This window comes from Ovis canadensis, chromosome 12, assembly GCF_042477335.2.
Source record: "Ovis canadensis isolate MfBH-ARS-UI-01 breed Bighorn chromosome 12, ARS-UI_OviCan_v2, whole genome shotgun sequence".
NCBI lineage: Eukaryota > Metazoa > Chordata > Mammalia > Artiodactyla > Bovidae > Ovis > Ovis canadensis.
Genome location: NC_091256.1, coordinates 79,288,183 through 79,312,579, shown reverse-complemented (window position 1 = coordinate 79,312,579; position 24,397 = coordinate 79,288,183). Strand labels below are relative to the sequence as shown.

Genomic DNA, 24,397 nt, shown 5'->3' with positions numbered 1-24,397 from the left:
TCCACTGTTTCCCCATCTATTTCCCATGAAGTGATGGGACCAGATGCCATGATCTTCGTTTTCTGAATGTTGAGCTTTAAGCCAACTTTTTCACTCTGCTCTTTCACTTTCATCAAGAAGCTTTTTAGTTCCTCTTCACTTTCTTCCATAAGGGTGGTGTCATCTGCATATCTGAGGTTATTGATATTTCTCCCAGCAATTTGATTCCAGCTTGTGCTTCTTCCATCTCAGCGTTTCTCATGATGTACTCTGCATAGAAATTAAATAAGCAGGGTGACAATATACAGCCTTGATGTACTCCTTTTCCTAATTTCAGAAACCACTTATCTGCCTCTTATTTGTTTTTTTAGTGGTACAAGAATTCAAGTTTAAATTATCTTTGCTCTTTTTACTAGGCCTTTCAATATCTTAGTTTTTCCTCCCAGCTTTCTTGAGAAATAATTGACATACATCACTGGGTATGTTCAAGGGGTAACAGCAGGATGGTTTGATTTACATAGATCATGCAATGAAGTGATCACCACAGTCGGTTCTGCTAACATCCATTCTTCTAATGCAGTCTGCCTTGGTGTCTGGAGACCCAGGGTGCTTCAGCCCCAATCCCATGTCCTAGGATTCTCTCAGTGGTGTCTTGTCCTTGAATAGTTGTTAGTTTTTCTTCTTGTGAGGGGGGAGTGAAGCCAGGAACAAGCTAGTCACCATCTTGGTAATGTCACTCTCATATTTTAGTTTTAGAAACATCTCAAACTTTAGAAGATGTGCTGAGCTACTTAAAACCTTTTCTCTAAGATATTTATCTCCTCTAATTTTCAGTTCTAATATCAGTGTTTTTAATCTTTTTAGCAATTTATCCATATTTTAAAATTCATGATTTTAAGACGTTTCCTTTGTCTATATATGTTATTTCTGTTGCTGTTTGCTTTATTGTTTTATCCCTTAGATTTTATATCATTTCATCTCTCTTTTCCTATTATATTATGTCATTATTGTTACTGTTCAGGGGCTGCCCCAGTGCTCAGCGGTGAAGAATCCACCTGCCAGTGTAGGAGACTTGGGAGATGCAGGTTCGATCCCTGGGTTGGGAAGATCCCCTGGAGGAGGAAATGGCAACCCACTCCAGTATTCTTGCCTGGAGAATCCCATGGACAGAGGAGCCTGGTGGGCTATGGTCTATGGAGTCGCAGAGTCAGACATGACTGAGCACACACACACATTATTGTCCTAACTCCAGTATTAAATAAATTGTAGTAATAGTGGTAAAAGTAATGTAGTAATTCTCTGTCATGCATCATTTTGACCAGCTCCTAAAAAATCTAAATTTTTCTTTAAAAAAATAAGTTTGAAGTGTTAGAAAAACATGCTGATAACCATTATAGTAGGAATGTGCTAGTAAACTTCCCAGAATAAACTAAGTAGCCTAATTTAATTTTAGGAGGGTTTTATACTTTTGAGTTGTTTACTCTTCTTTTTTGACTCAAACCTCTTACTTAAATATTATCCAAAAAGAAAATATGTTGTGTAGCTTTATAAAAATTTCAGAGAAGGCATCTGTTTTTATTATTTGTTAATTACAGTTTAACTTGGCAAAGCCCTTCTTTCTGGGGAATGTATAATATCTTTGAAGATGGGGATGCTTCTACAAGCAAAGATTTGCTTTTGGTCCAAAACAGTACATTCACATCTCTGTGCTGGATGGGAAAGGGTAGAGATCTGTTTGTTTCCTAATTAGCAAAATGCAGAGAGAAGAATCTCAGACATTTGTAGCTAATATTGGACAACAAGCTTTTGTCCTAAAATGACCATTTTTCTACCTTTCATTAGTGTCATAGATATAGTTAGAAATGGAAAGAGCTTTAATGTAGCAGAAAGTGAGATGTAGGGATGTCAGGCAGAGTGAAGTAAGTCAGAACAAGCAAAACAAATATCGTATGTTAATGCATGTATGTGGAATATAGAAAAATGGTACAGATAGATGAACCGATCTGCAAGGCAAGAAAAGAGATGCAGACATAGGGGATGGGTGTGTGGACACAGAGGGTGGTGTGGGATGAATTGGGAGATTGGAACTGACATGTGTACAGTGCCATGTGCAAGGCAGATAGCTAATGGGAAGCTGCTATATAGCGCAGGGAGCTCAGCTTTGTGCTGCCTGTTGGCCTAGATGAGTGGAATAGGATGGGATGGGGAGAGGCTAGGAGGGAGGTCCAAGAGGAAGAGGATATGGTGTATGTGTGTATGTATAAGCTGGTTCACTTCACTGTATAGCATAAATTAACACAACATTGTAAAGCAGCTGTACCCCAATTAAAAAAATATTATACTTGTGCTGTGTTAATCTGAGGCTATTGTGCGTGTGTCCTGTCACTTCAGTTGTGTCCAGGTCTTTGAGACCCAATAGACTGTAGCCCACCAGGCTCCTCTGTCCACGGGATTCTCCAGGCAAGAATACTAGAGTGGGCTGCCATGCCCTCCTCCAGGGCATCTTCCCAACCCAGGGATCAAACCCGTGTCTCTTGCATCTCCTGTTTTGGCAGGCAGATTCTTTACCACTAGTGCAACCTGGGAAGCCTGGGCTATTGTACTATTCTGTAAATATAATTAGTAATTATATTTAATTATAATTAGCAATTTTATTTAATTATAATTAAATTATGTGTAATATGATTAACCAGAGGTCTTATAGTACCTGTGGAATATATAGGTATTAGGTGACAAGTCTTCCATTTTCAAGCCAACAGCCTTGTATTGCACATGTTATTATATCCTATTAAATTTTTGATGTTTTATGGTAATACATAGTTGTTTATTTATTAATGTATTTATTTTTCAGCTTTATTGAGGTACAATTGACCGATAAAACCATAAGATATTTAAAGTGCACATCGTGGTGTTTTCATACACATATATTATACATTGTGAAACAATTCAATTGATTAATACATTCCTCACCTCACTCTAGGCTTCCCCAGTGGGTCAGCAGGTAAAAAATCTGCCTGAATGCAGGAGACACAGGAGATGCAGGTTCAGTCCCTGGGTCATGAAGATCCTTTGGAAAAGGAAATAGCAAGCCACTCCATTATCCTTGCCTGGAGAATCCCATGGATAGAGGAGCCTGGTGGGCCATAGTGCTAAGGATTACAAAGAGTCCGTCACAACTAAGCAGCTAAGCATGCACATCTCATTTATTTATTTGTTTGTTTAATGAGAACTTTTAAGTTCTTTTATCTTAGCAGAGTTCAATGATGCAATATGGCGCACATGTTATTTTAAATAAGTGTCAGTCCAGCGTGAACCTCATAATCTGAGATGCTCTAAAAAAAAAAAGTTATAAATAAAAATGTGGGTGGAATCCTAAAATAGTGTTATATTTGTGACCACAGTATAAACCAGCTTAAAAAAAAGACGACCAAATATTTTTACTTTATGGTTTTGTAGTAGATGAAGAAAGTGAGTTTTAAATTTCCCTTAGGAGACCAGCACTCTGAAACTGGCTGGATTGTGTTAGCCTCCCTCAGCTGTCTGAAAACATCTTGTATATCAGTGGGAACCCTGAATACAGTCATGGTCACAGTGTTGGAGGAGAACAGGGGAACAGAATATTTGCATGGCATTAGATATAGTCTAAGAAACATTGTTATTATTACTAAGGTTTTATTTTATTATACCCCTCTTTAAGCCCATTATTTTAATTTCATTTGTACAGAGGAATAGTGAAAAATGGTAGAAATATGCTTTGTGAACAACTTGCAAAGGAATTTAATGTGTTCGAAGTGACAAATGCTGAGAAAATTAGAGAAGCAGGATGGACACTACTTTCGTTGACTTTTCTCTGTCTCCTTAACTTAACGTATTTTGTACCTATTTTGGTCTTTGTGAAACTGTAGAACCCTATTCCTGGTCCTATAGTCTTTACATACTATATCTGCGTGCCTGGGGAGCATTTTTGGATTGAAATGGTGGACAAGGGGAAAGATGTGGCAAAAGCTGCCTAGGAAATGTGTGCCCTTCATGAGAGTCTTTGGGAAAAAAATAAATTGTGAGTTTTTAAAAGGATCTTGGAAAATAACTGCTATAGTTAAGTAGAATACATAAAAATAGTCTTTCCTTCTGGGTACCTTGTGACAAGTAAAATTAGCCACTAAGTTAAAGCAATGGCCCCATCTGGGAAACATCAGTTGTTTACTTTTTAGAGCCTTCCCGCTTGCTATTAGATGTCTCTACAGATAGGATTCACACTTAATTTTCATATTTTTGCCAGGAAAAATCAAGCAGCATTGCTCAAACTTGAACCTTCTCATCTTTCTATTAGGCTATAAATCTCCAAAGAAAACAGAGACTTACTTCTCTTAGACACCCGCTGTCTGATGCCTTTCTCAAGTTTGCAAGTGCTACTCCAAACAGGATTAGAATTCAATTATATTTTTGTATTGGACTTCTTTGAAGACAAATTTAAAAACATACACTTCAAACCATGGTGTTATTAAAGTAAAAGGAGTAACTTTTGGAATGTGATATCTAAATGTTTAGGATACAGTTTGTAACACTGGTGTAAGTATTAGGAGCATCTCAAAAGCAGCAAGAGATAATGTGATGTGGTAGTGCAGACAGCTCTGAAGCAGAGTGCTCATCCTCAGGGAGTGAGCATGAAATTACATGCAGCTAGACCTTTTGCCATGGGAAGAAAACAGGTCAACCCCTGTTGCTTTGTATTTTTAAATGTCCATTTCTTACTTTTTATTTTATTTTTTGGCTTTAGATCTATTATGTTGCTATGGTCCTATGATTCTTTTTTTTTTTTTTAATTTATAGTATAACTACCTTTGGACTTCCCTGGTTGCTCAGATGGTTAAAAAAAAAAAATCTGCCTGCAATGCTGGAGACTGGGTTTGATCCCTGGGTCAGGAAGATCCCCTGATGAAGGGAATGGCTACCCATGTCAGTATTCTTGCCTGGAGAATTGCGTGTACAGAGGAGCTTGGCGGGCTACAGTCTATCGGATCGCAAAGAGTTGGACACAACTGAGTGGCTAATGCTATACAAAGATATAGCTGCTTTATGATGTTGTGGTAGTTTCTGCTGTACAGCAAAGTGAAGCAGCCATATGTATACATCTATCCCCTCTTCCTTGGACTTCCTTCCCAGTTAGGGCACCACAGGGCATGAGTAGAATTCCCTGTACTCTACAGTCTGTTCTCATTCGTTGTCTGTTTTATACTAGTGTGTATATGTCAATCCCAGTCTCCCAGTTCATCCCACTCCCTCCCTTCCCCACTTTGTATCCATGTATTTGTTCTCTACATCAGTGTCTCTGTTTCTTCTTTGCTAATAATATCATCTACACCAGTTTTCTAGATTCTACATAATTTCATAGTAATGGCCACGTCTGTCTGCCTCTCTGCAAATGGCACAATTTCTTTCCTTTTTATGGCTGCGTACTTTTCATTTTTTGTATGTCATAATGTTCATGATATAATCTATTAGGGCATAATATATTTCTAATTCATAAATAAATGTAAATTTACCTTTGCAGTCACCAGTCCTTTTCACTGTTGGCTATACTGTATCAGAAGCATTTAGCAACTACTAGCAAAGGGCAGCTTTCTCTGTGTATGTGACTGAACATAAGAATTCAACATTTAATGGTTTTTCTTCAGGAAGAACTCCCCCAGCAAATTTCAATCTTGCATTTATATTTATGGAAGAATGCGTTTTACTGGCTGATTGGTTGCCTTAGTAATTTGTGTTTACTCCTTCCTGATGGCCTTTTTTGTTCTTTTACTAATGCTCAATATTCTAGAGCTAAAAAAGACCTGGGAGCCACAGGTCCATTGTAACATTTTTGTTTTACATATGAATAAACAGACCCTCTGTTGCTAACTGTAGTTCACAGAGCAACTCTTCCTAAAAGATAAAACGAGAAAGTACATTATTTAGCCAAGTATCATTTACTTGATTTTAACAATGTCTATAATAATTTGTAGTCAAATTCGTAGAGGTAAGTTAAGTGTTACTCGTTCAGTCTTGTCTGACTCTTCGCGGCAGGCTCCTCTGTCCTTGCAATTCTCCAGGCAAGAATATTGGAGTGGGTTTCCATTTCCTTCTCCAGGGAAATCTTCCTGATCTAGGTTTCAAATCCAGGCCTCCCGTATTGCAGGCAGATTCTTTACTGTCTAGACCACCAGGGAAGACTGGTAAAAATTATATTTGACAGCTTACTCTTGGTTTCCTATAGTTCATTTCTTAACTTTTGTCATGTTATTTCTCATTTGATGAGAAGTCTGAATTGATAAATTATTAAATCATGCTTGCCTTATAGGCCGAGAGTTAGATCTCATTAAAATCTAAGAAGTTATATTAATTATATAGAAATGTGTGAAAGATTGACCTCTACTTATTTAGGCTTGCTTATAAAACTTGTTGTCTAAATCCATGATTTTAAAAAATCACTATGGGTTGGGGGATGGGCAAAATAGGTGAAGCTGATTAAGAGGCACAAACCTCCAGTTATAAAATAAATAATACAATAAATAAGTTACAGAATAGGGAGTATATTAACTAATATTATAATAACTTTAGTGACAGTAACTAGACCTATTGTCATGATCATGACATTTTTATATATATATATATATAAATGTTGAACCACTATATTATACACCTGAAACTAATGAAATGTACGTCAGTTATATATCAGTAAAAAATTAGTTGATGATTCTTCAGAAGTGAAGCCAAATAATTACCTAATTTAACATAATTTAACATTATTTTTCAAAGTTAGCATCCTCTTTAATATATACTGTTAGGACTAGAATAAGTCATGGAAACTAAGAAGTGCATTTCTATGAACTGATAGACATTGCCCAAAGAAGTCTTTTTGTTCTTGTTTCGTCTCTTAAGCCTTGTCTGATTCTTTTGCAACCCCATGGACTGTAGCCCGCCATGCCAGAAGTCTTCAGCAACGCTCTTTTGTAAGCCAGGTTAGTTCATAAGAGATAATATGATTGAGTGAAAGCCAGATATAAATACATAGTTTCACAAAGCAATGTCCTCACATTAGATACTTTTCTAATAAAAAACAAAAATTGTAACCAAAAGTTTAGATGTATTCTAAGAAACCCTTATAGTTGATATTATGAGAACACATTTTCGTCCTGAGCATAAATTTACTTTGCCATCCAAATATATATTCTTAGAATTTTGATCAGTGAAATTTAGTATATTTAGTTGAATAATGAAACTTTTTTTGTCTCACATGTAGTTTTGAGTACTTACTGGGTTAATCAGGCTTTAGGCTTAATGTCATATGCTTCTCTAAATAGAAAAAAAAAAGAGGGAAATTAAAGCAGGTAAAACTGGCCTTCCAGCGCATTTACCCTTTCAAAACTTTATAGATTTTCACAGTTTTTGAATCTTTTGTCTTCATATTTTTTGACTTGGGAAAAAAAACATATTTGTTTATCTCATATTAAGAATTAAGTTTTCTTGGAATTATGTTTCCAAAGTCATTATTGGAAATGCAGTTTTTTGTAACCAAGCCATTGCTTTCTGTTATAACCAAAAACATGACTCATTTAGTGGAGTGCTCAGAGCTTGCTTAATGGAAGATGAGTTTATTATGAAAACATATAAATCTCCATTGAAAAACCATGACAAGCATTTTTTGTTCCAGTTTGTCCTAATAGACAACTTCGAGAAAACAGTTACTGATGTGGTCTAAAAGTTTTGCAACTATTCAAAGGCCAGGTATTAAAACTGCTGTTTATTGGGCTGATCACTGAGCAGAGATTTGCCAGGAATTTAGCAAATGACAAGGAAAATACCTGATCAGAAGTGAGGTCAACTGAAGAACAGTCAGTTCTTCAGCACCACCATAGTGGCTCAGAAAATTTTCTCTGATTGAAAAGAGAGGGCTTACATGACTGTTAGGGAGATGCCTTATAGTCATCAGTCATATGTGCATTCATTCTGATGTTTAGTGAGCATGTATTCTATATTAGATAACTGTGCTTAGCACTTAGTGGTAATGATTGCACTAGTCTTGTTCCTATGGGACATAATGTTTGAAATCCAGGAGTAACAATTAAGTAGGAAATCATTTTCTCTTCTTGATAGATCTGTGTTAAAATGGAAAAATTCTGCAAGACATCTGGTAACCCCTTGAATCAGCTGGTGACTCTCAGAGAGCTCAACTTATCAGAAAACTGAGAGCTATGTGTGTAATTAACTAAATGGGATTAGACCCAAGCAGTTCAGAAGTTAAGGACTGTGGGCAAACCAAGGAGTTATTTAACTTCTAGGATTCAAAATGGATATATAGAAGAATTTTAGAACACATGGGAAAAAATGACAAGGAAAACATTGATTGACAGTTGATTCTCAGTGAGCTAGGCAGTAAATTGTACTAAGTTCAATGAAAAAGACTGCAAATTACTCTCTATTGATATATAGACTTAAAGATAATTTGTAGATGTAACAATAATATACATCCTATATCCTATAGATTTCCATCCTTATAAAGGATGAGTAAGACAATGTGTTGATTTTTCTTTCTTTATGATCACGAGACTGCTGTTTTTCTGATGGCAGTTTCTTTAGTCCTTAGACCAAGTACCTACCAGGAAATGGACAACTTCTTGAGTGCTGAAATTGAGAATCCCCAAATATAGGTTCAAATGCTAGAGAGATTTAGTTACCTTTTTTGGTCTTGTATTTTTTTGTTTTTGTTTTTTTTTTTTAACTTGATAGCATAGGGAAAGCTTGATTTAGTGGGTGAGCTGTTGTTTAATACTGAAGTCATATTTTCATTTGCAAAAAAGAAAACACAATTTACAGCATTATTGAAAGAGCCTCTTAATTCTTGCTGCATTAAGAAAAGACTTTATTAAGTTAAATTGCTTTACTATAAAAAAGGAAAATATACTAAAGCAGAAAATAAGTTTTTGCCCCTTAATATTAAGACAGCATGCACGTGTGTCAGTCATGTCCAACTTTTTGCGACCCCATGGACTATAACCCGCCAGGCTCCTCTGTCCGTGGGGGTCTCCAGGCAAGAGTACTGGAGTGGACTAACACGCAGCTTTCATGAATAAAAAGAAAGTCAAATGTACCAAAAATACTGAAATCCATATTTGACACCTATATTAAAATACAGACCCATGTAAAACATGACCTTTATTTTCTTTAAAACAAAGTTGTATATTTTATCTATATTCTATAATATATATATCATTTTAGAAAAGCTGAGGAGAAACATGGAGTTTGATCCATAATGGCTAAATCATTCTTTAAATCCTTATTTGTAAATATTCTGTGAGTCAGCATTATCCAAAGAAAGAAAATTAAATTTAAGGGAGAGAGGGCAATGTACATTCAAGTGTTGTAGAGCAGAATAGGGCCAACTTTTGGAAACTGTTGGAATGGGGACATAAGACAAGAAGCTACTAGTAAAACAGTGCTGACCTCAGACCCACCTGGTTTCTAGGTAAGAACCTTGAGGGAAAAAGAAGCACCTTGTTTGATGTAGCATCTCCAGCCCTAGCTAACTGTCTGCCATATAGTATGGATGAAAAAAAAAGAAGGTGGGAAAATGAGAAGGACAGTAACTGAGTGGGAATGATGGGAAGGACAGTAACAGATCACAGGTGACATAGCCAACCTGGTTCAATGACAGGAGCCCATGTTATGAAGCCAGACAAGCCTGAGTGTGAATTCTAGCTCTGCTGTCCCCTTTGCTGTGTGACCTGACAACTGTTATTATACTTACCCTACTGAGAGGATGGCTTGTCTGTTGGAAAATGGGGTTACTTACTATTGGGATTTTAGGAACCCAATACAAATCTTCCATCCTTGAGTTCTGAACAGACTGTGAGAATTATGGCACTTGAAATATCAGCTTAACTACTGATAAAAACATCTGGAGATATGGCCTAAGGCTCAATGACCAATTGGTCTTACTAAGAATCTTGTGCTAAAAAAAAACAAAGGAATCTTGAGCTAAATCAGTGGAAATAGGAAGAGTGGGAAGGGCTTTCCTAGTGATTCAGACAGTAAAGAATCTGCCTACAATGAAGGAGATCAGGTTCAATTCCTGGGTCTGGAAGATTCCCCTGGAGGTAGAAGTGGCTTCCCACTCCAGTAGTCTTGCCTGGAGAATTCCATGGACAGAAGAATCTGATGGGCTACAGTCCATGGACTTGCAAAGAGCTGGACACAAATGAGCAACTAACACTTTCACTTTCATGAGGAGTGGAAATACAACACCCCATAATACCTTCCTACTCAGGTATTTAGTACGGCATGATTTCATTCGGGTAGACCATCAGTAAATCTTAGCTCTCATTCCCTTCTCTCCATCAGAGTTTGAATATTCTGGAAATCAGCCACAGTGAGCTTATTAGCTAGGACTGGGTTATCTAGGACTACGAGGCCAAAATAAGAACCTCAACCAACAACTCTTTGGTACCAGATAGGAAAGGGCTTCGTTAATGCTGGAACCAGGTAAGAAAGGGATTGTTGTAGGACAGTGTTTGGGAAGCTCATCTTAGGAGAGAATGGGCTCCTAGGAATAATGCTAGACTGAAATTGAAACTTTCCTGGGCTTGATGAGCTTTATTAGGCTCTGGTGATTTCCTTATTGAAATCTCAAGGAGAATAATTCCAGACAAAAATGGCGCCATCTAAAAGAGGCCATCATGTGAGAGTCAGAAAGAGGCTTATTTTAACTATTTTTAAAAGTTTATAAGATTCCCCAAACCTTGGTACCTCCACCCCTCTTCGCTGTTTTTATTACCATCCGCCTGCTCTCCTGTAATGATCAACCAGAAAGCTCTTAAAATGGAAAGGACTTGCGTGCATGTTTTCAGTGGCAACACAGAACATGGCAGTGAGGTGCCAGATGAGGAGGGAAGAGCAGGTTGTAGCAGCCCACAGGCCACGTCTCAGGAGTCTGGGCAAGAAAGAAAAACAATGGAGTGGTGGAATGCAGATGGGAGTAGGGGCCAAATAGGGAGGGACTATGCCAGGACAGAGAGACTACGCTAGGTTTTTTTTTTCTGGGGGCGGGGGGAGGGAGGGTTAGAGTTGCTTTACAATGCATTAGTTTCTGCTGTACAGTAACGTCAATCAGCTATATGTATACGTATATCCCCTCTCTCTTGGTCCTCCCCTCTCCCGTCCCATTCATTTAGGTCACTGAGCTGAGCTCCCTGCACTATGCAGTAGGTTCCCACTAGCTAGCAAGAGACCCATGTACAGATTTCTTGAATGTGTTGGACTAAAATTAATACTTATAATTACATTTTAAAAATATTTCCTAATTTAAAAAAAAAACAACTTTTTCAGCAAGTTATCTTGACATTATAGATTTTTAAAATTTGGCTAAGATCCTTGAATCCAATAGATCGAATACTGTGAAAATTAATTCATAAATCTTAGATATCAGAAAGTGTAAAGGTTTTGTGAGTATTGGATAATACTTGTATATACATTAGCTTTCCCTGGATCACTTGACTGCCAGTATTTCATCTTAAGAGTGGCAATTAAGAGTGAAAAAACATCCCCCAGCCCACACTACCTCCAGCCTAGAATCCACTAAAACTTGTGGGATGAACATTTTACCCAAATATAGACCTTTTAGTGATTAAGTTAATTTACTCTTTTCAAACTGTGACATCCTGTTTATAAGAAAGAAAGCTTATAAAAAGTCATCTTGAGCATGAACTAACTTCTAAAATCAACATTTTGGTGAACTTATGTGTTAAGTGAGTCACAACTATTTGGATGAGGACTTTCTGGTTTTGAAAGAGAAAGTACTTGGGGAAAAAATGTCATTTTGGTTTCTTTGAAATGGAAACATTTAAAAAATGGAATTCACTAGTGAGCCTATCATGTAACGGATTTCCACACACATTTCCTAAGTCACTTCTGTTAATTTGTAGCACTGCATCCCCCATGGGCCAAGTCTTCACCATCCCAAGATGCATTTAGCCTTTATAGTCCTTCCCAGAAATGATATTTTTAAAAATGCTGCACAAGGTAATTTTTTTTACAATATTTTGAAGGTAAATATTATTGACTTTATAAACTGAACCTTGAAAATTTTTCTTTGTCCCCAACAACGGCTGAACTTCTTTCTGTTCCTATTATTTGCCTGATGGAAAAATATTTTCTTTTACTCTGACCCTTTAATATTTGAAAATGTCATTGTGGGTAACTCACAGTCTAAGTTATAGAAAGTATGTTATATTCAAATTTTTATATTTTATTTTTAATGTATACTGGCTGTTTATTAGCTGTTCTTCTGAATATACAGGTGGAGTTTTTTAAATTATGTCCACAACCCCTGTTTAAATATCCCCAGTCTTTATGCTTTTGATTCTAAAATCATTACCCGCTCTTCCCTGTTGTGTGTGTGCTAAGTTGCTTTGTCGTGTCCAACTCTTTGTGATCCCATGGGGTGTAACCCACGAGGCTCCTCAGTCCATGGGATTCTCCAGGCAAGAATACTGGAGTGGGTAGCCGTTCCCTTCTCCAGGGGACCTTCCCTGACCCAGGGATCGAACCAGCGTCTCCTGCATGACAGGCAGATTCTTAACTGAGCCACCAGGGAAGCTCTGCCCTGTTCAGTGTTAGATTTGTATTTAAGGATCCTGCTGCTTGTCTTGCCTGTTGGTACCTCAAGCACTTCAAAATTGTTTTGCCCCAGTTTGAATGCCTTTTCCTTTTATTGTCCCTGTTCCTTCTCCTGTGTTTGCTGTTGAATTGCTGGTACCTTCCACCCAATGAGGGTCTCTGGCCTCTGATCATGCTGGAGCCCTTCCTTTCCCTCACCACACCAGCTAAGTAATCGTCAGTCCCTGACGATTCTGCCTCCGATCTCTTTTCTTTCCATCACAGTCTGACTCTGCCTCAATCTTTCCTTAGCTAGCCCAGAACAAAGTTTCTCACTGGGCTTCCCTGCCAAACTTTCCCTCTCTGCCCCTAGATCTTTCTGAGCATGTAAGTCAAACACCAATCTGCCTAAAAGCCTTTACCTATGCCCCACTGCTTTAAGAACAAAGCAGTGTTTTTTGTTTTTTGTTTTTTTTTCCCAGATTCCTCTCTTCTACCTGTCTGATCTCCTGACCTCCTTCCAAATGTCGCTTTAGCTGATACTGGCAGCACCTCTGGGGTCTTTGCTGCTGTGTAAGGGCTTCCTCGAGTTGCAGCATGTGGCCTTCTCGTGTTGCTCCAGCGCAAGCTCTGGAGCGTGAGTGCTCAGCAGCTGCGCCAGGCTCGCTTCTCTGTTGAGGCATGTGGGATCTCATGTCCCCAACCAGGGACCGAACCCATGTCCTCTGCATTGGAATGCGGATTCTAAACCTCTGAATCACAGGGGAAATCCTAGTTCTTTGGATATATCAAATGTTTTCACACTTAAGTTTTTTTGCTGTTTTGATCCTCATTGTTTGACTCACCTGTCTTCTCATCTATGCCCTTCCAGAAGAAAAAAATCATTTCTTCTGTGTCCTGTCACAGTATTTCTAATTCTTTTTTGCTGTCCTTTGATATGTTACATTGTGATCAGATGTCTATGTGAGGCTTTCTCAGGCTAAATTATTAATTTCTCAAGAGAGAGACTGCTTATCTCTCCTGTGAAAAGTATAACTGTTTTGAAACTTTAAGTTTCAAACATCATTAAGTTTGAAACTTAGTAAGTGCCCTATTAATATGTGCTAAAGTTGGGATACATTGAAATGTATTCAGATTCTCATAGGTGCAATTACTGCACCAAATAAATGGAAAAGTAACAAAGATTAAAACAGAAGAACTCCATTGCCATTTTTTTTTCCTTGAGAGTAAGGGATTTAAATTTATGACAGACATGGGAATTCCCTTGAAACTTCAGATAATAATGAATGGCAGTATCACCTGAAAATTGCTACTTATTCAAATTAGACCCACCAAAATATTGTCACTGGCATTTGTTATCAATCCATTGTACTGATGATTTTAAAGTTAGAACTAATTTCTGTCCAGGTTGTCTTTGAATTGATTGGTTTGCATGTACTGATTGGCTAGCATGAATTGATAATAGGATAAATAGGATAAAAATACTTAGCTAAATGCATGCTAAAAAAAGTATCAACTCTGTTCCCTATCGCAAGAGAGGTGGAAAGAAAACTAATACACATAATAATTAAGTGCTAGACCAGTTGAGATTCATTACAATAAACAGAAGGTAACATGGGACAAGGAAAAATCATTATTACCTGAAGACGTAACGAAAGGTCTTATTAAGAACTTATTATATCTGAAACCAATATAATATTATAAATCAACCGTCAGTTCGGTCACTCGGTCATATCCAACTCTTTTCGACCCCATGGACTGCAGCACGCCAGGCTTCCCTGTCCATTACCAGCTCCTGGAGCTTTCTCAAACTCATGTCCATGGAGTCGGTGATGCCAGCCAACCATCTTATCCTCTGTTGTCCCCTTCTCCTCCTGCCTTCAATCTTTCCCAGCATCAAGGTCTTTTCCAAAGAGTCAGTTCTTCGCATCAGGTGGCCAAAGCATTGGAGTTTCAGCTTCAGCATCGACTGTACTTCAGTTAAAAATGAATTAATTTGAATGGTTCTTGAAAAGTAGATAAGGATTACATGCATGAAAATAAGGAATTCCTTATGAAGTAAACAACACGGATCAACTGATAAGATTTCTGTGTTCTGAAGGCCAACATGAAGTTGATAATTTCAGTAGGAATCTATGTTGTTTATTTCTATAATATGAAGTTATTCTGTTCTGCTTTGTTTTTGTCTCACAGGTGGATCGGATATTGAGTACCTAGACTTCTATAAGCCTGTCGTGTGGTTTTGGATCCTTGTAGGGCTTGCTTACTTCGCTGCTGTCCTGAGTATGATTGGAGACTGGCTCCGAGTGATATCGAAAAAGACAAAGGAAGAGGTGAGAAATAAAAATGTGTGTAAAAATATGATTTAATTAATTCAGGAAAGGTTACTTTTAATGTTTTTTAACATTTTTTTAATATTAAATATTTACTAATTCATTTAAATATTTAAAAATATTTGAACATTACTTAAAATTTTTAATGTTTATGTTTGCTGTGCATTTGCTACAGGAGGCTATCAATCATATAAGGTGCAATTCATTGACTTAACCAAAACTTTTAAATACTTCTCCATGTCAGATGATATCTTGGTGCTGAGAGTAATTTGTAATGAAAAAAAGATGCAGTTGAAAACATTTTCTTCATTATTTCTTTTTTTTTCTTGATTTCCTCGATGACATAGAGTAAATTTTAATCCATAAAGAGACAGCAGGAAATATTTGTGTCAAGATATCAGTAGCATGAAAAAGTGAAGGTAATATATAATATTCAGTTTTCATTGTATTCAATTGTTTTCTTTTCTCCTAGGTCTGTATAAGTGTGTACACATGCACATGTACACACACACGTGTATTCCCCAAAGCTGTTTGCATTAGAACCCATTACCCTGTGTACAGATTTCAGCTGTTCAAAAAGATATCCTTTTATCTTTTTGATGCAACTGTATATACAGAAATGACCATTAGAATTTTTGACTCATGAGATTTTGGAAAGTTTGAAATTTCAGTCTTGACTCTGAAATTTTTTATAGTTTAGAAGTTACATTTTAATTTATTTCGAAAGGTCCATAAGGACTACTAGTTTGAGTGTGACAGAGTAGTGTTTTATTATGAATTCTATATTTTTTGCTTCTGGGTCTTAGCCAACTTTACTAATTTTTTTCACAGCACAACAAATTCATAAGACTTACAAATATAGTATCCACAGTCTTCCTTTAATTATCCCTTCATTTCATTATCTGGTGAAATTATCCCTTCATTTCATTATTTATAGACCAAGAGACATCAGTGTCAAAATCGTTGACTGATACAGCAATTGTGATTCTTTAAACATACACCCAAGAGAAATAGACTGGGATAATAAATGATAAAATTAATTTCTCTCTACAAACAAGTATTTTCTTTGAGTATATCAAGTCATATCAGTTCAGTTCAGTTTAGTTGCTCAGTCGTGTCCGACTCTTTGTGACTCCATGAACTGCAACATGTCAGGCCTCCCTGTCCATCACTTTGGGAGTTTACCCAAACTCATGTCCTATAATTTCTTATTAATACCCAGGGTGCTTATGGTAATTAGAAGGAGTGTAAGTTATCCAAGATTTCCCTTCTTGGATACCATATTTCTCAGTTTGTAATTCATATATTCAGTCTGTGTATATTAATCTATATCTTAGTTATACCATAAAACCAAAAACTTTATTATAAACAAATCAGCAGGACAATATGCTTGATATCAATATGCTTGATATTCTAGTTTAACTCATGTGAAAAGTACTTTGAATAGGACCTCAACTGATTTGCCTCCGTCTTATTGTGTGTGTGTGTAGCCGCGGGTAGAAGGGGGAGTGAGAAAGGGAGGGAGAGAATAAGGTGGATGGAGAGGGAGAGAATTATGGTTATTTTAACTTCAGTGTACATTTAAGGATCTTGAGATGCTAAGGGGGACAAAAGAAATTATAACTAGGAAATATGCTAGATAACATAACTAAAAAAGGAACTTTCAAACTTTTAGCATAAGGTGGCATTAAAATACATTTTTAAAACACACACACAAACTTTTTTTCTAAATAAAATAGAGTCAAACAGAGAATATCTATGTTAGATAGTTTAAAATGTATTGTTTTGTGGAAATATCTATTTCCACATACACATATACAATAAATGTGGTATATATTATATATATATATACACAAACACATGCACATATATATGTATGTATACACACACACACACACACACACACTAAGATTATTATGGATCACACTCCAAAAGTTTGAAAGCCACCAAGGCATGTCTAGTCAAGGCTACGGTTTTCCCAGTAATCATGTGTAGATGTGAGAGTTGGACTGTGAAGAAAGCTGAGCGCCAAAGAATTGATGCTTTTGAACTGTGGTGTTGGAGAAGACTCTTGAGAGTCCCTTGGACTGCAACGAGATCCAACCAGTCCATTCTAAAGGAGATCATTCCTGGGTGTTCTTTGGAAGGAATGATGCTGAAGCTGAAACTCCAGTACTTTGACCACCTCATGCGAAGAGTTGACTCATTGGAAAAGACTCTGATGCTGGGAGGGATTGGGGGCAGGAGGAGAAGGGGACGGCAGAGGATGAGATGGCTGGATGGCATCACAGACTCGATGGACGTGAGTTTGAGTGAACTCTGGGAGTTGGTGATGGACAGGGAGGCCTGGCGTGCTGCAATTCATGGGGTTGCAAAGAGTCAGACATAACTGAGCGACTGAACTGAACTGAAGTGATTGTTAAAAAAAAAAAAAACCACAAACAAACAGTGCATTTTCTGATAGGACTAGCTAGTACAAAGCACTAGCACATTTTTTCGAGAGCACTGAGATAATCATCTGTATTACTCTCCTTGGGCTGCCGTAACAAGAGTGACTTAAACAGTAGGAATCGGTTTCCTCACAATTCAGGAAGATGAAGTCTGGGACTAAGGTGCTGGTTTCTGGTGAGAGGTCTCTCCTTGGCTTGCAGGTGGTGCCTTCTTGCTGTGTCTTCACAGGGCCTTGCCTCTGCACGCGTGCCTGCAGAGAGAAGGTTCTCTGTTGCCTTCCTCTTCTTACAGGGATACTGGTGCTGTTGGATTAGGGCTGCACCCTTACGACCTCATTGAACCTTGCATGCGTGTGCATGTGTGCTAAGTCGCTTCAGTCATGTCTGACTCTTTGCGACTGCAGCCCACCAGGCTCCTCTGTCCGTGGGATTCTCCAGGCAAGAATACTGGAGTGGGTCGCCATGCCCTTCTCCAGGGGATCTTCCTGACCCAGGAATGGAACCCGTGTCTCCTGCATTGGCAGGCGGGTTGTTTACCACTAGCGCCTGGAAAGCCCCACTGAATTTTAATTACCCTCTTAAAGGCTCTGTCCCTAGATACAGTGGCAGTGAGGGTTAGGACTTCAACAAAGGACTTGCCGGAGGACCGGATTCAGGCTGTAACACAATTGTTCCAAAGAAATTTAAATTTCTACATTAACTGGCTTGTTTAACATGAGAAACAAGTTTGTTTGCCTCCTTTTGAATGATCTTCTTGATTCTCAGCCAGAAGTGTGAGATGTATCATGGTGTGTTTCCAACACTGAAAAGTAGAAAGCTCTTTTCTTCTTTTACCATAAGTCTTTTGGCTTGTCCCTCGTCTTTGGAGTGACATGTCCTTTCTGGTGACTGCATCTGGAGAAAGCTCACGTGAGGAAAGGCCATGAACAAGTTTACGGAAACCCTCTGGAGCTGCAGCTGCTCCAGACAGTTGAGCCAGTTGCAATGGAACTGTCACTTTGAGCAGATGTGTGTTTTCTAATTTGTAATCCAGTTTAGGGAAATGACAAAAGTGGGTCACAAATTCAACAGAGAATGTAAAGAGAGGAAGGGAGAGGTGATTTATAATTGTAAAAAAAGAAATAGAAAGACAATTTATAATTGTGAATGTATAGATTGTTAGGGCCAAAATTTTTATAAAGGAAATATGACTAAACATTTCTACAGCAGTGGAAAAAGATTATTGAATAAGTTTAATCTTGAAATAACTCACTAAAGTTAAATAATTAAATAAAAACCAACTAAATGCATCCTAGGTGTCATCTTTACACACACAAACCATATTGGGTGACTGCTCACTATGTATTCATTACTTTTGGTACTTAAACCATTCCAAACGCTCCAACTTTTAAAAACTGCCTAAATGTTCAGAAGCAACAAGAATATTTCCAGTTTTCAATTCCATCAGAATGCTAAATAATTGTTGATAACTTGGAATCCTTGCTATTAAAAATGTCATTGGTACAGAACATTAAAAAATCAAAATAACATATTTTAGCAAATTTTCAAGTGGTGATACAAAAACACAAGCTTTCCCTCCCACAAAAGATTCTGGCTAACAGTAAGTTCCAGTCTTGCATTACTTTTTCAAAAACAAATCTCCTTAAATCATATCAGGTATGTGCAAACATAGAGCTCTAATCATATGTGACCTTATTTCTGAGTTTTATTTTTTATCTTAAAGTCTGTTCTGTTTCCAATGAAGATTAATTTTAATGAAAATATATTTAGAAGTAAGGACAAAGTTTTTGATGAACATGCTGAAATAAAACATTGATACAGCTAATCTATCTGAACTGTTTGAAAGGAAAGGGTTCAAATTGAGAGAGTAGCATTGGCGTGTATATACTACCGTGTGTAGTAAAATAGCTAGTGGGAGCTGCTGTGTACCACAGGGAGCTCAGCTCTGCTCTGTGATCACCTAGAGGGGTGGGCTGGGGGGTGGGAGGGAGGCTAAAGAGAACGGGACATTCGTATACATACAGCTCATTCACATTGTTGTACAGTGGACACTGACACAACATTGCAAAACAATTATATTCCAATTAAAAATAGAGTTAGTTGGAGCAACACTGTGTAGTTTCAGAAGTGTCGCATGTAATTATAGTTGATCTGCTTTCCTCAAGGAAAAGAATAATGACCTCAATAATTTTTCCATGAAGTCATATGCATCTCTGTAAAAGGATTTATCTGTTTCATTATACCTTAAGCTCTAATGGAGAGTAACAATATTCAATGCTGAGAATTGATACAACTAATTATCTTTTTCTGTGAAGCCATGTACCCTCTTTTGAGGAAATAATGTCTCCATTTAGAAAATAAAGATTATTTATATATTCTAAGTAACACAATAATACTGATATCTGAGGCAGGTAAAATAAAAAGTGACCACAAAATTCAGAAGGTAAATTCCTAAGCAGGAGGGGATAGTGCATCCTTATGTAGATGTAGTTCAGTTTGCTACTGCTGACTTTCCTTGAGTTTGAAAGACCTGTAATTTCCATATCGTTCTTGTACTGATGTACAAGTACCACAGTTTGTTGGGATGGTCTTGTCCAAATGTGTGACAAGCACCACTTCAGCCCCTGTATCAGCTGGCACTGTTGTCTGTAGTTCCAGTGGCAGTCTGTTGTTGCTGGTTAATGCCTGAGTTGTGTCTGACTCTTTGCTACCCCATGGACTGCAGCATACCAGGCTTCCCTGTCCTTCACTATCTCCTGGAGTTTGCTCAAACTCATGTCCATTGAGTTGGTGACGCCATCCAACCATCTCATCTTCTGTCATCCCCTTCTCTTCCTGCCCTCAGTCTTTCCCAGCATCAGGACTATAAGTTGGCTTTTTGCATCAGGTGACCAAAGTACTGGAACTTCAACTTCATCAAAAGTCCTTCCAATAAATATTGAAGGTTGATTTCCTTTATAATCTATTGGTTTGATCTCCTTGCAGTCTAAGGGTCTCTCAAGTGGCACTGTAGCTAGCCATACTGAATGAATACCCAAGAGTTGCTTTTTTTTTTAACCAGTGAACTATGCTGTGCTTAGTTGCTCAGTCATGTCTGACTCTTTGCGACCCCATGGACTACAGCCTGCTCCTCAGTCCATGGGGATTTTCTAGGCAAGAATACTGGAGTGGGTTGCCATGCCCTGCTCCAGGGGATCTTCCCAACTCCCAACCCAGGTCTTCCACATTGCAGGCAGTTTCTTTACCATCTGAGCCACCAGGGAAGCCCTTTTAAACCAATATCATTTCTTTAACCTCTGAAGGTGTTTGTGCAAGTAACATTCACTTGAGTAAGTTGACCTTACAATTATATTACGAAAACTCCCTTTGATTGGAAGCCCTAGTGCTAAGCAGCCTTGAAAGACTGTTCCTGGAACTTGTATTTGGCTCCAGCATTGTGCAGGGACCTGAGAATATGGAGGGACATAATTTTCTTCTGCTAATGACCTGGCCAACAGCATTTGGTCTTCCCTGGTCTTCACTCAGGGTGGTAATGCCTCCTGATAGTGAAAGAGCTGGGATTTAACAGCTCTTTATCTTGTCTAGAGATGGAGAACTAAAGAATAGTTGCAGCCTGAGCCTTGGAAAGCTTACAGAAGAGTACTTTATCATTAGGTCTTATGGGAGAAGTGCTTTTAATATGAAAGGTTTCATATGCCTTTTGAAATAAGTTAGACTTTATTCTGAAAACCTTAGGGAGCCATTGAAGAATTTTAAATAAGTGGAATGAAATATCTTGTCAACAGGAAGGCAGATGGATTATAAACAAAGCCTGGTGCTGATAAATCAGTTGCAAGATTATTGAGATTACTGAAGGAATCCTGGTAGTGCAGACTGAAGAGTCTCTGGTGGCAGCAGAATAGAGATGAAAGTAAGAATTTCAAAATTATTTGGGGGATAGAAGAGATAGGTTACCCTTTAGCCATGGACAATAAAGAGAAAGGGGGGATGACATTCATGATTCTAGCTTTGGATGGAATTACAAAACTCAGGAGAGAGAGATATTCTGAGTAGATGAGAGGAATGAGAATGTCATTTTGGACATATTATGATTGAGGGCTGTGTTGGACATCCAGGTAGCTCATCAAGTGTAGAGAATGGGATATGCAAGCCTGGAAAGTAGGAAGGGCGGGAGTTGCAGGGAGCTGGCTGGGTTGGAGCTGGGGACACGGCATTCATGACAACATGCATGACAATGGAAGTTCTGATTCTAGATGAATTCACCTAATGAAGACTTGGAACGTAGCCAACCATAGCGCTAAAAATGGAACCTGGAATAAAATGGTCAAGAGGGTGGATGGAGAGACCATAAAGAATGGGGGAGCAAATAATATAGTCAAATAAATTGCTTCATGGAAGGGCAAAGGCATTGAGGTTTTGAAGAGAGGATGGTTCAAATGATGGGTTAGACTGGCTAAAGACAATGCATAAAGAAAGGAACCCAAGAGAAGATTGACACAGTCACCTAAAAAATAAATTAGTGAGAGTTCTCTGTGAGGTTGTGCTTCAAGACTGCCACTCTTGTAGCAGAAACTTTAAATATTTACCTCTGGATTCTTGGAGGAGGAAATGGCAACTCACTCCAGTATTCTTGCCGGGATAATCCCATGTACAGAGGAGCCTAGTAGGCTACAGTTTATGGGGTTGCTAAGAATAGGACATGACTTAGAGACTAAAAAACAACAAGCAACAACAATAACTCTGGATTGTACAATACATTGGATATATCCTATGAACATTCTTTAGGCACATCAAGAACAATTCCAAAGGGTAATATTCACAGAATATTTTATGGAAATGGGAGCATTGGAGCACAAGCAATAAAAAACTGTTGATTGAGCAGTGTAGCAGCGTTGACACTGGGTACTGCTGGGCATGCATCCGTGGTGAATATGGACAGTGTGGTGGGGTGGGTGGGACTGTGGAGAGACAGTGCCAAAGAGGCAGGAAAAGGAAAACTAGTCTCGTGGAGACCAGTTAGGGAGTTTAGTTAATGTCTAAGTAAGCGTTAGTCGCTTAGTCGTGCCCAACTCTTTGTGATCCCATGGACTGCAGCCCACCAGGCTCCTCTGTCCATGAGATTTTCCAGGCAAGAATGCTGGAGTGGGTTGCCATTTCCTTCTCCAGGGGATCTTCCCAACCCAGGGATTGAACCTGGGCAGATTCTTTACCTACTGAGCTACAAGGGAAGCACTTAATGTCTAATTTACTGCTAAATCACTCATTTATTCATTCATGTAAGAAAAGATTTACTAAGTACAATATGATGTACAGTATATTAGGTTCTGGGAGTAATTTTCCATCTGTGGGAGTTTGGGCCTTATCTCTTTATTGGAAAGGTTCCATAAGTGGTGTAATTCCTTATTTATAATGATAAATTAGCTTATCTTTACAATGATAAGTTAGCTCCCCTGGTAGGTTAGCTGGTAAAGAATCCACCTGCAATGCAGGAGACCCTGGTTCAATTCCTGAGTTGGGAAGATTCCCTGGAGAAGGGAAAGGCTACCCACTCCAATGTTCTTGGGCTTCCCTCGTGGCTCAGATGGTAAAGAATCCACCTGCAATGTGGGAGACCTGTGTTCAATCCCTGGGGTGGCAAGATCCCCTGGAGGAAGGCATGACAACCCACTCCAGTATTCTTTTCTAAAGAATCCCCATGGACAGAGGAGCCTAGCAGGCAGCAGTCCATGGGGCCCCAAAGAGTCAGACACTACTGAGCGACTAAGCACACAGTGATAAATTTACCTTTACTTTCCTTCTCCTAGAGGTGGAAGAGGGACTTTTGAAAATGAAGGCCCCTAGTCTTTGATTAATTTTCAAAGTAGCCAATTTTTACTTTCTACTCTTCCTCCTTCCCTCCTTTCCTTCCTTCCTTTAATCCTCAAACAACACATCAGACTTTATAGTTGTTGCTTTGACTTCTAATATATTTGGAGGAGGACTGGTATATTTTTGGTTTTTTCTGTTGAAACACTAAAGTCATTATGAATGACTTGAGTTGGACTGTGGGCACAATATATGCTGATTATAAGACATCTCCGGTTTATATTTTAATGCAGATAACTCTTCTTCATCTAAAGGGTAAGACTAGAATAAAATAGAGATGGTATCACGATTATTAAAGTGAGACTAAAGGGCCCTCGTCTTCTGCCCCATGGGGAGGGAGATGTCCCTTACTATGCTTTGGGGAGGGCTTTCCTGGTGGCTCAGATGATAAAGAACCAGCCTGCAATGCAGGAGACCTGGGTTTGATCCCTGGGTTAGAAAGATCCCCTAGAGGAGGGCATGGCAACCCACTCCAGTATTCTTGCCTGGAGAATCCCATGGACAGAGGAACCTGGAGGGCTACAGTCCATGGGGTCACAAACAGTCGAATACAGCTGAGCACAGCACAGCACGTGCTCTGGGGGAAAGATCAAAGCAGACTCTGAGCTTCATCTGCTGGTTTATATTTCACTGTACCTCGCTGCGCCACGGAGAAAGTTTCTTCTCTTTTTCAGTCCTACCCTCAGCTCAGCAAATCATCATCTATGTAGTAAATAGGCAATTGGAACGGACAATAAAAGAACAAATAACATTATAAGACTTAAATTATGCTTTGCGATAATAGTAGCTCTCAGACACCAGGGCATGTCTAATTTCTAAATGAACTTTATGGACAGTCATTTTTTGAGAACCCAGTCCCCAAGTTGTGTCTCACTTTCATCTCAGTTTTGTGGTGCATACTGTGAACCTTTATGAGTCTAATGTTAGGAAGGTCTTAGAAGGGAAAATATATGTTAAAAACAAAATAGGGTTAAAAAAAAAACACAAAATAGGGTTTGAAGTGGTGAAAATGGAAATACTTTCCTTCTAGAATATGCTTCACTTCTTTTTTTTAATCTTAAATGAGATAAAAGTGTTCAGTTGTCAAATAAGAATCACTAAAAGGGAAACTGAAGCACAGGGAGGTGAAGACTTACTTAA

The 24,397-nt window shown here is 38.3% G+C and overlaps 1 protein-coding gene across 3 annotated transcripts in view; it reads left to right on the top strand.

The window, feature by feature from the left end:
• KCNK2 (potassium two pore domain channel subfamily K member 2) overlaps positions 1 to 24,397 on the top strand; it is a 233,126-nt gene that overhangs the window by 172,821 nt on the left and 35,908 nt on the right. For all 3 annotated transcript variants that reach the window (XM_069544947.1, XM_069544948.1, XM_069544946.1), the window contains exon 6: positions 14,803 to 14,942. In XM_069544947.1, the coding sequence (XP_069401048.1) occupies positions 14,803 to 14,942 (140 nt within the window). The remainder of the gene's footprint in view (positions 1 to 14,802; positions 14,943 to 24,397) is intronic.